Here is a 12,662-nt window from a genome sequence, read left to right on the forward strand (position 1 = left end):
TTTTTAAAGCCTTATTTTTCCACAAGGGGTATTTTTGGTAAGAATATTGTGAAACGATGGCTGAGGAAGAGCAAAAGCAGGCTTGTTCTCAGTTAATCTTGGGATTTGCAAGGCCCTGGGCCATGTTCCCCTGAACTGTTTGCTCAAAACATTAGCCCTGTGGAATTTAATGGAGTTTGCACCTGCACTAAGTTCCCTGGCCCTTATCCGACCAACGGTTCCGCATTCATGCTTCCATTCAACAGTGCATAAGCGTGTTCAGCAATCAGGCCTTGATCCCCCAAGCTAGAGATACTTTTTAACAAAGCTTTTTTTTTCCAACAGTTCAGCATAACTGCAAGAAGCTGCTGCAGTTCTCAAGCTTTTTTTTCTCTTTTGTTTTATTTACTTAAACTGTACACAAATGCAAAATACTCGGACAGCAAATGTAAGTGAATGTTGTTTGGTATTTAGATTACCATGGAACAGAACCTACAAGGGACTTTATTAAATAAACAACAATTCGGGCGGGAGGGTTTCTTCTTTAAAGGATGTACATCTTGGAATATCTCCAACATATGAGGGTATAGAGAAGATACTGATCCAAAGACAATGGAATCTATTTTGTACCCTGAAAAGAAATGGTCAGGCCTTAGTGTCGAGTGTTCAGTATCGTTGTGTGACTGTAGATACAATGGCCCTGCCATCTGATAAAAATTATAATTCAAATGTTGGCCTCTTTGGTTCCAAAATTTTCAGTATAATACGTTTTCATTGTATCCAGTATTTTTGTTGGTATAAAAATAACCTTCCCCCCCCCCCAAGGATAGTTTCTCCTGACTAAGTCATGCAACTACATCAGTGCAAACATGAAAACCAATCACTCGCTTTTAAAAAAAGAAGCAAAAGATTTAATTTCAAGTATAAAAAAATATAAAAAGTACCGTCTCATTTCAGTCCAGTTTCATCTAGTTTGGGTTGACACTTTAAATTGCATAGCTCATGCGGCACTTGTTTTTAAAACTAGAGAACAGTGAGCAAAAGGAAGTGCACCATCAAGTACCAACCAGTCAAGGCATTGAAATCTGCAAGTGCTATAAGAACGTGCATTCAAGCAGGTTGCGAGTGCTGTAGTGTAGCATGGATTTCTGAGCTCTGCAGCCACCCTTGGTATGTGTTTGGAAACCAAACTAAAGGTAATACCCTCTACTTGTGCATTCTCACTCTCTCTCTCTCTCTTTCTCTCTCTCTCTCTTTCCCCTCCTCAGGATGTAGTAAACATTCTCACAGTTTCAAACACTGTGCACTCCTCCTTTCCCCAAGTATATCCACTACGTGATTGAGATTTCTCTTATGGCTCATAAGTTTACTTGTGCTAACACTGGCTTCTTTTTTCCTTCTGTCCTCTCCAGCTGTCCCCACTGTTACTCCTACCTTTACTCCAAGCGTGAACCTTCAACTGCAGGTTTTGATGTTGCAAATCTTTTTGAGAATGTAGTACGGACCATGAGCAAAACTAGAACAGGAAGGGCAAGTCCTTTTTTTTTTTTTTTTTGACAACAGGGATAACTGTCCACTTGGATGGCACAAGAGAACCTAGTTGTCCAATAAAACATAAAAAACATGCCGATCTATCATTCAGAAGAATACAGCTACCATTTCTGGTATTAATCACATGGTACTCTCTCTCTCTCTCTCTCTCTCTCTCTTTCTCTTTTACGCACACAACCATGCATACATAACATACATATAGTAAGAGAGAGACTGGTTTCGTGAGCATATTCTCTCCTGGAAGTGCTATATGCATATCTTACACTTCCCATCAGGAAGAGGAACTCATCTGTCACCAAACAGGTAACTTGCTGCTTCATTTTAGACCTTAGAGATGATGGTAGTTGGTTGCTTGTTTGGTCACTGAAATGCTTGTCTATGAGCATGTAGGATTGTTTTCTTGGTTTGTTTCTTCAAACATTTTGTTCTAAATATAGGGCTGGCTGAGAGAAGAAAATATCTACTGGTCTATAGGCATATATCCCCAGCAGACATTTAACCCCTTTACATAATGCCTTCCTCCAAACTGGATCACGCAGCATGTGCGTTCATGTTACTGTGTGTATGTGTATATATGAGTATGTGTATATATGTGTGTAGGTAGGTGTATGTTGATGTATACATACACACACACACACATACACACACACACACATGTCTTTGGGTATATAGGTAGTATTAAGTAACTTGAAAGCATTAGTTTATATGTGGTAGCATACTTTTAGTGTCCAGGATGCATTGACTGCCACTGTCCTGACAACAGAGTGCAATTGATATATATTTATATGTATTTCTCAGTGCTACTGCTGCCTTTGCCACTGTTGCCTCTGCAGTAAGGTTTAACATCCATGCCCAGAAGGAAGAAAAAGAGCAGTAGCATGTCCAAATCCATTCAGTAGGGGAATCTTCTCACTCCCCCCCCACCTTCCCTGCCCCCAGCCCCTTTCCAGCATCCTTCTCCAGATCAGGCACAGCCACATTCTTCCACAATCATATTGGGAACGTCCCTCTTTACGATGTTGTATTCATCATCAAAGTACAGCATGGATATTGTGCTAAGTTTGGTCGGAATGCAGCAGGAGTTCACGGTGCCTGGGTTCAGCCCTCGCATGCGGTACTGATTCACAACGGCTGTGTGAAAAGAGGAAGCTGAGCCCGGGACTCCAGCCAAATAGGCTGGGCAGCTCCCTTCACAGTAATTCCCATAGTAACCCCCTGGTGCTATGATCCAGTCATTCCATCCGATGATCTTAAAGTCAATGTAAAACTGTTGCCTGCAGCATAAATTGGTCCGGCCATCACATTCCAGACCTCTTTTCCGAATCCTGTGCTTGTTGTCAGCCAATCGGGCTTGCACCACTAAAAAAGGCCGGTGGGATTCATCCCCAGAATCCACGTAAATTGGCAGCACTGAATACTCTTCGCAGCCTTCACACTGAATGTCCAAACTCAATCTTCTCTCTCCTTTCTCGAACAGAGCTTGGATTGCTTCTGTCATGGGAAATGTGTGCCAACCACTTCTTTTGAGATCAACTTTCTTTTCAACCACAGTCCACTTGTTGCTGGTGTCCGAGTCTTGGAAATACACTTTGACTCTTACTTTTCGCCGGCTGCCTTTATCCAAGACATATGGAAGCAGCTTCAAGTAAAGCCACAAACTGGCTTGAACCACAAACAGATTCTGATTCCCTTCATTAGAAATGAAGAAATAGAGACGCATTCTAGAGGATGACAGGTCATCTAGAATATACTGGGGGAGGGGGGGAACAAGATGTTTGTGTTAGGTTTTCTTCAGGAAAAAAAGAAAATGAATCATGGATCAAAATAAATGCATAAGATTAGTTAAGTGCCACAAATAATATACATAAATGGCTAAACAGAAAAGGGGGAGGGAATACACACCATCAGCTATAGATTGCAAAGTTGTTCAGTGGCTAAATCAGGACTAGAAACCCATTATAAAGTTCCCAGAGAGAAACTAATCAGGGTATGGGGGGGAGCTAGATCCTTAGAAATCAGTGTATAAGCAATTAAGTTCAGATAGATGGAAAGTCATGAAAGGAACTCGGAGCACCTGGATAAGTGCTAATTAGTTTTTTAAAAGTGTTGGCCTGGCACAGGCACCCCTCCTGTATAATCTTCCCAGAAAGCATGAATTGTTAACAATCAGGGATTTTTTTTTTTCCAGAGAAAGGATTTGGTTACAATTTAGATGCACTGTAAACTCACCCAGTAGCTCTATAATTCTTTGGAAATGCGAGGACTTGATTTGATTTGTCCACTTAACCAAAGCAAATTCATACTGGGATTGTAAAATTGTCTGATTTTGATTGTTCCAGATTGCAAATAGAAGCATATTCCTTTGTATAACAATATCCAGAATATAAAAGTGTCAGAGAAAGTCTTCTAGCATAACTATCTCCCTGATGTTTTAGCTTTCAAAAGGCTGGGGTGAGGTGAATTATTATTCAGCCATATGAGCCTTACCCACCAGTAGCTCAAAGGGGTACTATCCAGGCAAAGATTTACTGCCTTAGTAATAATAACTGAAATGACGGGACAATTGCATTTGTCATAATTGTGCCCAAAGATATAGATTGTCTTGCCATCTTAAATTCTCTTTTGCAAAATTCTTAAAGGTACAGGATACCTGTGTTATTTATTTACTTGGCATCTGGACATCTAAGGAGAACACATCCTCTTCTACTCCTTGCAGCTGTTTCATTTAACTAAGGGATGAACTTTAGACATTAAGTCCCACTCCATTTTTCTGGGTATTAAGCAAGTTTTCACTGCAGCCAATGGGTGATAGATCTAGACTTAGTCATACTTAGAATAGCTCTTGAAATTAACTTAGTCAAGACTAATTCATGTCCCACTGATGTCAGTGGAATTAACTCTGTATCCAACATAATGCCATTTCTGTTTTCTTTTCAGTGAAATTAAAGCAGAAAAGCAGATGCCATGAGCAACTGGTTGCTTGCCTTCTGGTTCATATTTATAATATGAACACTAAATGGGACAAGCTGGCACTGAATCCCTTACTCAAACACCTCTGACCTAGAAATTATTATCCTGTGCACATTTATGTGAAACTCAGCAGGTCCACCTTTGAGCAAATATGCACAGGATCACCCGGCTCCAGAGTTTATTCAATATTCTTCATTCTGCTTCAATTCATTCCAATCCAATTCCACATTGTTCAGTATGTTGAAAAGAAAAACCCTAGTGCAGGCATTGTCAAGCCAAATTGCAAATCTTTATACTTTAGACCTAGTCCTTGCAATGCCACAGGATAATGCTTTATTAGTAGTAGTATTGGATGGATATATTTTCTTAATCTATACTTTCCAGGAGCATGAAGAAGAAAATATCATGCAATACGTTGGATGTGTATTTATCATAAAGCTGTAGTCCCAACACATCCAAACAACACAAGACCTTTAAAGGTATCAATGACATGCCATGATAAACAGGTAACAGATTATAATTCCTCTGGAGGATGAAAACTAAATTCTAATAGTTTTGTCCTTCTCCTATTTTACTCACCCAGGTAATGAATGCATTCACTTATCCTTCTATCTCTTCCTGCCCTGTATGTATTATAATAGTTTTCAAACTGTTTACCTGAAAACAACGTTTTTTGCAGGGCCTGCTCTTCTGAGGAATCCCTGAACTTTTGTTATGAATCCAGCACTGCTGCAATTAATTTAGAAGCACATGTCATATTCATACTCAGCTCATATACAGGACACCATTAGCCACACTATTGCTCTGTGCTTACCGGACGTGATTTAGAACACACTTAATATTCTTTTATATTAAGGTAAGCTTGTTTGTCATCTTTTCACTGACAAGTACTTTAAGATACTTGACAATAGTATTTACGCTGGTGGTTTTACTAGTTGGCAGAGAAAGGAGGGATAGACATACAGATATGATTTATGAAGAAGAGCGAGAAAATCTCACTTGGATATGCAAGAAGGTAACTTCAGCCATTTAGATCAGCTAAACTGGAGACATGGGATAGACATGGTGCTATTAAAATAGAAGGAGCAGTAGAATCATAGAGAAGCATAGAAGTGGGGGGGGGGTGGACTTTACACCAGAGAAAGAAATACAAGATGAGCCAATACTGTGACTGGGGAAATGAGGGGGGGGGATTGATTAAATGCTTTCATAAATGCAATTCTTAAGGGGGGGTTAATACTAATAGGTGAGATTACAGGGTAATACCTTATCATTTTTACTCAGTCATAACTTCATACTCTGATTTAACAAATATGCAAGTGGAAGCATATGGAATAGGAAGTAGAAAGTCTCACAGAATAAAGGATGCATACACAAATGACATGGGTGGGATCACCAAAAGTTTATGGGGCATATGTGTGAGGAAAAGAAGTTAGAGGTCACTTAGTGGATGGATATATGTATGCAAATAACCAGAAGACCCTGTCTGAAGCTGAAGAAGAAGAGGGAGCAGAAGAAACTCAAGTGATAGGCAGGAAGGGGGTTAGAAAGATAGAAAGGTTACTGAGCAAAATAAGTCAATAAAGTAGAGCAAGTTCACTTTACTAGTTGATACCAGGCACAAAAGGAGAAGAATCTATGGCTGGGGAGGTAGGTGGGGCAGAGGGATGGGGGCTTGAAGGATGAAAATGGATTCCTGGATGAAGAAGTTAGGAGGACGGATATTCGGTGTGTGACACTAGATTAAAAAACCAGGACATGGAACATTCAATGTTGTATGGAATGGAACCAATGCAAAGTAGGAGAAATTGTGATTAGGTTGTTCGTGGTACGGATCTATGCCATGAGGATGGCACTGGTTTCTGAGAGTAGCATGTATAAACCTATAGCCTGTGGGAGGAAAATATGACAAAGAGATCTGATCAGCAGAGCCTGGAGGATGGGTGGTAAATAAATAGGATTTTTGTAGTACACACCCATTATGTTAAGCTACATACCCCATACATGCTCATTTAAATGGAGCCAGTATTGCAATTAAGCAGAGGATCAGACTTGATCCATGGAACAGAAACCGAGGATGGACAGGGGAACGGAGGGGTGCGGAACACAGCACGCAGAGGGTAAATCGGAACGGAGCAGGAGTTACAAAGGTGTGACAGGAATTTAGCCCTTATGGTAAAGAAAGAAAGAAAGGCGGGCGTGGCAAGTAGTCGGAAACGGGGAGGTAAAGGGAGTGCAAAGCCGAGGGATGGGGTTGCATGGAGGGGCCGAGCTAGGACGGAACCGGCGTGAGGGAAACGCATAGGATGGGCAGCGGAAGGGAAGTGGGGGGTCCCCGCAAGGGAGAAGCAGCAGCGGAAAGCAGGCGGAACGCGGGTCTGGAGAAGGAAAGACCGGCGACCCCCAGAGGGAAACGGTGGGATTGCAGGAGACCGGGAAGCGGCTCGCTGGGGGCGAGGCGGGATGCTCGGACCGTCGTTCCCAGGCGGAGGCGACGGATGCTCGGGGCCGAGAGGGCGAAGCGGGCAGGTGGAGCGGGGTGGACGAGCGGGCAACCCACCTGTCTCGGCGAAGCTGATGATCTCCGAGACCTGCTGGTGAGACCCGGGCCCCACGTTCGCCTGCCCGTCCAGGTTCGGGATCTCGACGCGGCCGTCCTCCCGCAACTTGCCGGCGTGCAGCTTGCGCAGCGCCGTGACCAGAGCCGCCTTGGGCACGGCGTGGGTGATGTTGGGCCGGTCGCGCATCTGGAGGCGGTTCAGGATGTGCCTCTTGATGGCCTCCAGGAAATCGCCGTCCACTTCGCCGGGCTCCTCGGGTGGTCGCCGGAAGCCGCACGAGGTGCAGGTGTCCAGGGGAGCTGCCCCGGGAGGCGTCGGCGAGGCTCCGGCGCTCAGCATCAGCCAGCACGCTTCCGCCAGCAGAAGCAGAAGCGAGGCGGTCAGGGGCCCCCTCCGATCCGCCCCGTCCATGCCGATCGCAGGGCAGTTCCGCTCTAAGGTTGAGATGTGAGCCGGGAAGCCGGCCGGGTTGGACGCGCGGAGCTCAGGGCGGTCGGTAGGGGCGACGGACGAGCCCCACGAGAAGAGGGCCAGCCGGGCGAGGGCGCGATCTGGTGAGAGCGGCGTCCGAATCGGCTCCGGGGGCACGAGGCCAGTCGAAGGAGCTCCGGCGGAGAGGTGGCGAGGCGGCGGAGAAGAAGGATCGGCCGGGAAAGCCGCTTTCCCCAGGGCAGTCGGAGTCCCCCCGCGGCCTCACTCGGTCACTTGCCAGCGGGTAGCTCCAAAGCAGCCAACTCCTCTGTCATGATGTCAGTGGTTTGCCTCCAGGCAGGCAGCGTCCAGCCAAAAGCAGGCAGGAGGTGGAGAAAGAGCGCTCTTTTTTAGCCAAGAGTCATCGGGGGGCCAAAGGGGAGGGGGAAGACGGGGTGGCGTGGAGGATCCACGAGGCAGATTTGAGAGTCAATCCAATTTAATAGCGACAGGCTGGGGACACTCCAATCAACGATGCCTCCCTATCTTTCGCCACACGGGGAGGCGGTCGGGTGTGGGGGAAGCTCGCCAAATCCAATCCGCCAAGCCGGTCCCTTGGTACGCTCTGCAGCTGTCCTCTTTAGCGCGGCGGGCGCGCTCTCCGGTCTGAGCCTTTGGTCGCTCCTCTCTGACAAAGCCTGTTAACCTGAAAGCGGAGAACCGGAGGCAAGAAGGGCGAGAGAGGATCCCGAAAAGATCCGGCCAGTTGCAAACAAACCAACCAAAAACAATTTTTTTTAGCTGCTGCTCCTTTCTCCCGGACGGATTTCTCTTCTGGAGTCCCTTTTGGATCAAACGGGGGCTACAAGTCCAGCCGGTGGGTCCCTCTCCTGGGGGTCCCGCGAGTATTCAGCTTTCCGAGTCAAAACGCGGTTGGAAACAAGCGATATCAAAGAAAGCCGCGGGAGGAAGAAGGAAAAAGCTCCAGAAGTAACTTGAAGAAATCTAGCCAGTGGGTCCTGCTTGAAGCTGCTCGCTCGCTCACTCGAGGCTCTCCTTCGCCTCAAGCAATCCTGTCCCGGTTAGTGTTTGGCACCAGGGTTTCTTATGAGTAAGCGCAGACTGAGACCGCTGCCTCCCTCTGCCAGTTGATCTTTGCTTGTGCCTCGTATTTTAATTTCTCTCTCTCTCTCCCTCTCTCTCTAGCTCGCTTCCGCTCCTGAACCTGACGTTCCGCCCCCGCTCTCCAAGCAAAAGGTCTCGGTTGGAAAAGCGCTCTTTCCCTCCTCCCTTTCTTCCCCCCCCCCTCTTCCCCTTCCTTCCTTCACCTGCCAAGTCGCAACGTTGGGCCACTTTCTTTCGAAAACTTTGTAAGGATTGCAGCAAGTTCCTGATGCGGAAATAATATCTCTGCTTGTTTCTTGATCGAACCCTACCCCTAATTTCCTCCCTGACACTTCGCGGGTGCCGCTCACACACATAAGTGTAGCAAAAGTTGGCAGTTAAAGGTATATCCCTTGCAGGTCTACCAGGAATAACCTTAGTTGCAGTGCAATAACTGCCAAGCTGCTCTTTTGGGGGGACAGTTTGCAGATGAGAGTTTGTGCAAGGGGCGATCTTAGACAAAGTGCCTATAGAGATTCCCAGCCATCCAGGACATGGTTGTTCCAAAGGTGCCTTTCCAAAGGCAATTGGATTTTCTTTTCTTTTTTCCCTTGAAAACGTTTTGCTTCTAATACAAGAAGCTTCTTCAGTCAGAACTGAAGAAGCTTCTTGGGTGAGAAGTGAAACGTTTTCAAAACAAAAAACAAGAAAGTCCAGTTGCCTTTTGAAAAGCACCTTTGGGTTAGACAAAGTGCACAGCTTTCTCCTCCAGGTCTTGCCTACAGTAGAAAACCCTGGATTGTTGTAGGGATTAAATAAATAAATAAACCACCCAAACAAAGTATGACTGCTGCATCATTTGGAGAAGTGACAAGATAGGGAAGTATGGTCCATAAGCATAACATACCTTGCTTGAGAGAAACAGTGTACTAAAAGAAATTCTAACATGAGAAGATACAACAAATGGGCTTCCATAGAGTAAGACCATGAGTGCAGTTGGACTCCTGGAGACTGCATGGAAATGTCCACATGTAGTTTACCTTGGAACTGGTATGGAAGAGGTTATGGTCTCTGCCCTCTACAACAGACATTATTTTTTTTCCAACCCAGACTTCAACCCAGTTTGTGGTCTCCTATCTTAAGAATAAACAAGGTCCAGCTTGCTTAATTTTTCTTAAGATTAGTCAAAGTTGGCTGGCACTACCCTGAGGATTACTTAGCTCAGAGATGTCTTGAGGGTTACCTGGGGCTAGTCAAATTTCCTAACTAGCCTGACTCATTTCTCCACAGGTAAAAATCACTGAGTTCCTTAGGTTGGATTCCTTAGGACTCAAATATAGAGCAGATTTAGCCCAAAGTATGAATGGCAGGCAACCAGTTTTGGGAACTTGCCCTAAAGAAGCATAGAAAGCAGGAGCAAATTGAGCAACCCAAAGAATTGGATGAGTTTACTTGAAGGCCTTGCTCTCTTGAGCAGCGCATAGATCCTCTGCTGAGAGTGTATGCATCCAGTTCATGAGACAGGCTGGTGTGTGGTGAAAGGTGCCAAGGAAAGATGTTGGTAGGCACTTCTCATGACCAGCCCCTCTAAAGAAGGGCCTGAGCTATCGAGGCCCTGCACTTTGGAGTCTTAAGAGGTCAAAGGGCTTTGAACCAGAGGCGTTGGCATGTTATCCATGCCCACAAACATTTAGGACAGTGCGCATGTAAAGTGGCAAGGAGACTCAAAGCCGGGCAGCTTGCCAGGGCGATCATTGATCCTCTGCGGCCACATCAAGCAGGAGGTCGTACAGGGAGGAAAGGCGAACCGGGATGTTACCGCTAAGAGGAAGGGAGAGAAAGACAAAAGGCGAAGGGCTGGCTGGTGCCCTGCGCGCCTCCCCGCTTGTTGATATTCCGGGGGCATGCTCGGCTTGGTCGCGGCCGCCTCTGGCGGGCTTCTCATCGGGGAAATCCCTGGCTTTCCTTAAGGCCTGGCTTCGACCACCTCCCCGCCATCCACCGTCCGTCCTTTTCATCCGCTCTCGCCGAGGGAGAAAGGGGAAGGAGGGGCTCGCCCGCTTGTCCCCCTGGCGTGGGGGTGGCCTTGATTCAGCCGCTCTGGCTCGCGGCGCGGCTTTTTTAATAGGCAGCCGCAGGCTCCAAAGGCGGCGAAGAAAGGGAGGGGGGGTCGAGAGAATAGAGCTTGCACCTGGCATTGCCAGTGGGAATCTTGCCCTTATCCCGGGCAACAGAGAGCAAAGAAACAAAATAAAGCCACCCAGCGCACGAAGACAGCACACAGAGAAACGCACACGCAATCACGCCGTTAGAGCCAAACGCTCGCCGGAGGCGGAACAAACACACACCAAGCGAGCGCTTTGCAACAATGGAAAGAGAGCGCGAGGGAAGGTCGGGGCAACGTCGCATCTTTACACTCTGAAGCCCCCCCCACACACACACACACCGAAACCCTGCGCCCCTAATATGCTCCTCGCAGAAACGCAGGCGGCCGAAATGCGAACCGCTGCTACAAACCCCTTCCTGCGCGCGCCCCCTCCCCCCGAGTTAGGCCTCGGCTCTGGGGCCCTTGAGAGCGGAAACCGGCGGCCTCCGGGGCGCCCACAAAGTGGGGGCAAATCTGTCAACGCCTTTCCAAACGCGCGCACGCCTCTCAGCTTCATACGTTCTAATCAAACACGTTTTCTCCAGCGAGCCGGGTGGCTTCGCTGGTCTCGGGTCTGACTTCTTGAGATTTCTGTCCGCCAATACCTCTGGGGACAATCTGACTCGGAAGTCAGACCTCAAGGGCTTTTCCTCTAGGTCCCGGATCTCAGCCGGAACTTGGCAGTGCGAAGTGGCTCACTTCCAAGGAGTTGAGCGCGGAATGCCAGATTTGCTACGGATAGCTCTGTTTCACACGATGGGCCATTGTCTTCTATGGGGCTACTTTGAGTCGAAGTGTTTGAGAGTGCTTTGGGCGTCCCGTGTGGGGATTCCATTGATTCGGATAAACAGAATCCGTGGGGCCCACGCGCGCCAATCTTCCACCCACTTTCCCTCCCCAGCGCCCTCGGCGCTTCCTTTCAATGGCTACCACGTAACACAGCGGAATTCAAAGGGGGCGCGGGAAAAGCACAGCAAACAGAAAGAGGTTTTGCTTCGCCGCTGCCCATGATGCCGGCGGCAGGTTCATTGAAGGCCTGTCCTGGCAAAAGAACCGCTTGGCCACCCGCTCCAGCCGGTGCTCTCCCCTGGGGGTCAAGGCCATGCGAAGGGGGAGAGTCTGCTACGAAGTAGGGGAAAGGAGTGCCGTCGCCAACAGGCGCCTCCCTGGTCCTCTCTCCAGCAGGCCGGAGACGATCCAGGGAACTTTAGGCAAATGGCGCCGCCTGTCGCTTATTGCTGGAAAAGGGCCAGCTGCCTACTGAAAAGATTCGCCCCTTTTCCTTTCTCCCTTCTCTACCACCGCAGTCTTCGGAGGAGGTGTCATGGCAGACAAAATGTGTTGCTTCAGTTGTTTTTGCTTGCTAAGGCCTTTGCCTTGCTAAGGCCTTAGTGCAGCTTCTTGCCGAACTTTCTATGAGTCCTGAAAAAGATGTGCTAATAATTAATCCATTAATGATAAATTATTTGGGAGTACTAGCTTAGCCTGCCTCTTTCACCTTGCCTTAAAATCGGAATAACGTTGCAACTGTAGGGAGCTCCTGCAGATGTGTTGAAAGGTGAACGTTCGAATGCTTCAAGATCAAAAACGTAGTTTGAAGTTTAAACTGGGTGCTTCCCACTTTTTGTGTGTCTTGAGCTGTTTTCTGCAGAGCAACTGCCAGTTTCCAGTTGGCAGGACAGACAAATCGAATAGTTTGTCTTCCTCTCCGTTTGCTAAAGAGCTTTGTGGGCACTTTGTTAAGAAATGCTACTTGCATGAAGTAATTAGGTCAAGTGCAGAGATTACCCAGTGTAAATCCGAGTGAATTGCCCATCTCCAATCAAGATTTCTATTAATATGACAAATATCAACAACTGCTTAAGATGATCTACTTTCTGCAACTTTTAAACAAGTGGCTGTCATATCACCCTACAAACTTGTTCACACATCATTAAACC

General features: G+C 47.1%; 1 protein-coding gene across 1 annotated transcript; it reads right to left on the reverse strand.

The window, feature by feature from the left end:
* Nucleotides 1-454: 454 nt before the first annotated feature.
* INHBB (inhibin subunit beta B) lies at nt 455-8,661 on the reverse strand. Its single transcript, XM_039319370.1, has 2 exons — nt 7,061-8,661; nt 455-3,270 (listed from the first exon to the last, which is right to left on the reverse strand). Exons 1-2 carry the CDS (start codon nt 7,470-7,472, stop codon nt 2,495-2,497), a joined length of 1,188 nt encoding a protein of 395 aa, XP_039175304.1. The 5' UTR covers nt 7,473-8,661; the 3' UTR covers nt 455-2,494.
* Between the last annotated feature and the right edge of the window lie 4,001 nt (nt 8,662-12,662).

Source organism: Crotalus tigris, unplaced genomic scaffold (assembly GCF_016545835.1).
Source record: "Crotalus tigris isolate CLP2741 ecotype Arizona unplaced genomic scaffold, ASM1654583v1 scf7180000023579.1091882, whole genome shotgun sequence".
Classification (NCBI taxonomy): Eukaryota; Metazoa; Chordata; class Lepidosauria; order Squamata; family Viperidae; genus Crotalus; species Crotalus tigris.

Bases quoted from the DNA above. Each gene is read 5' to 3' on its own strand.
- INHBB (XM_039319370.1), bottom strand. From the start codon at position 7,472: ATGGACGGGGCGGATCGGAGGGGGCCCCTGACCGCCTCGCTTCTGCTT. The intron at 3,271-7,060 runs GTGGGTTGCCCG...AGTATATTCTAG, and splicing joins CATCAGCTTCGCCGAGACAG to ATGACCTGTCATCCTCTAGA.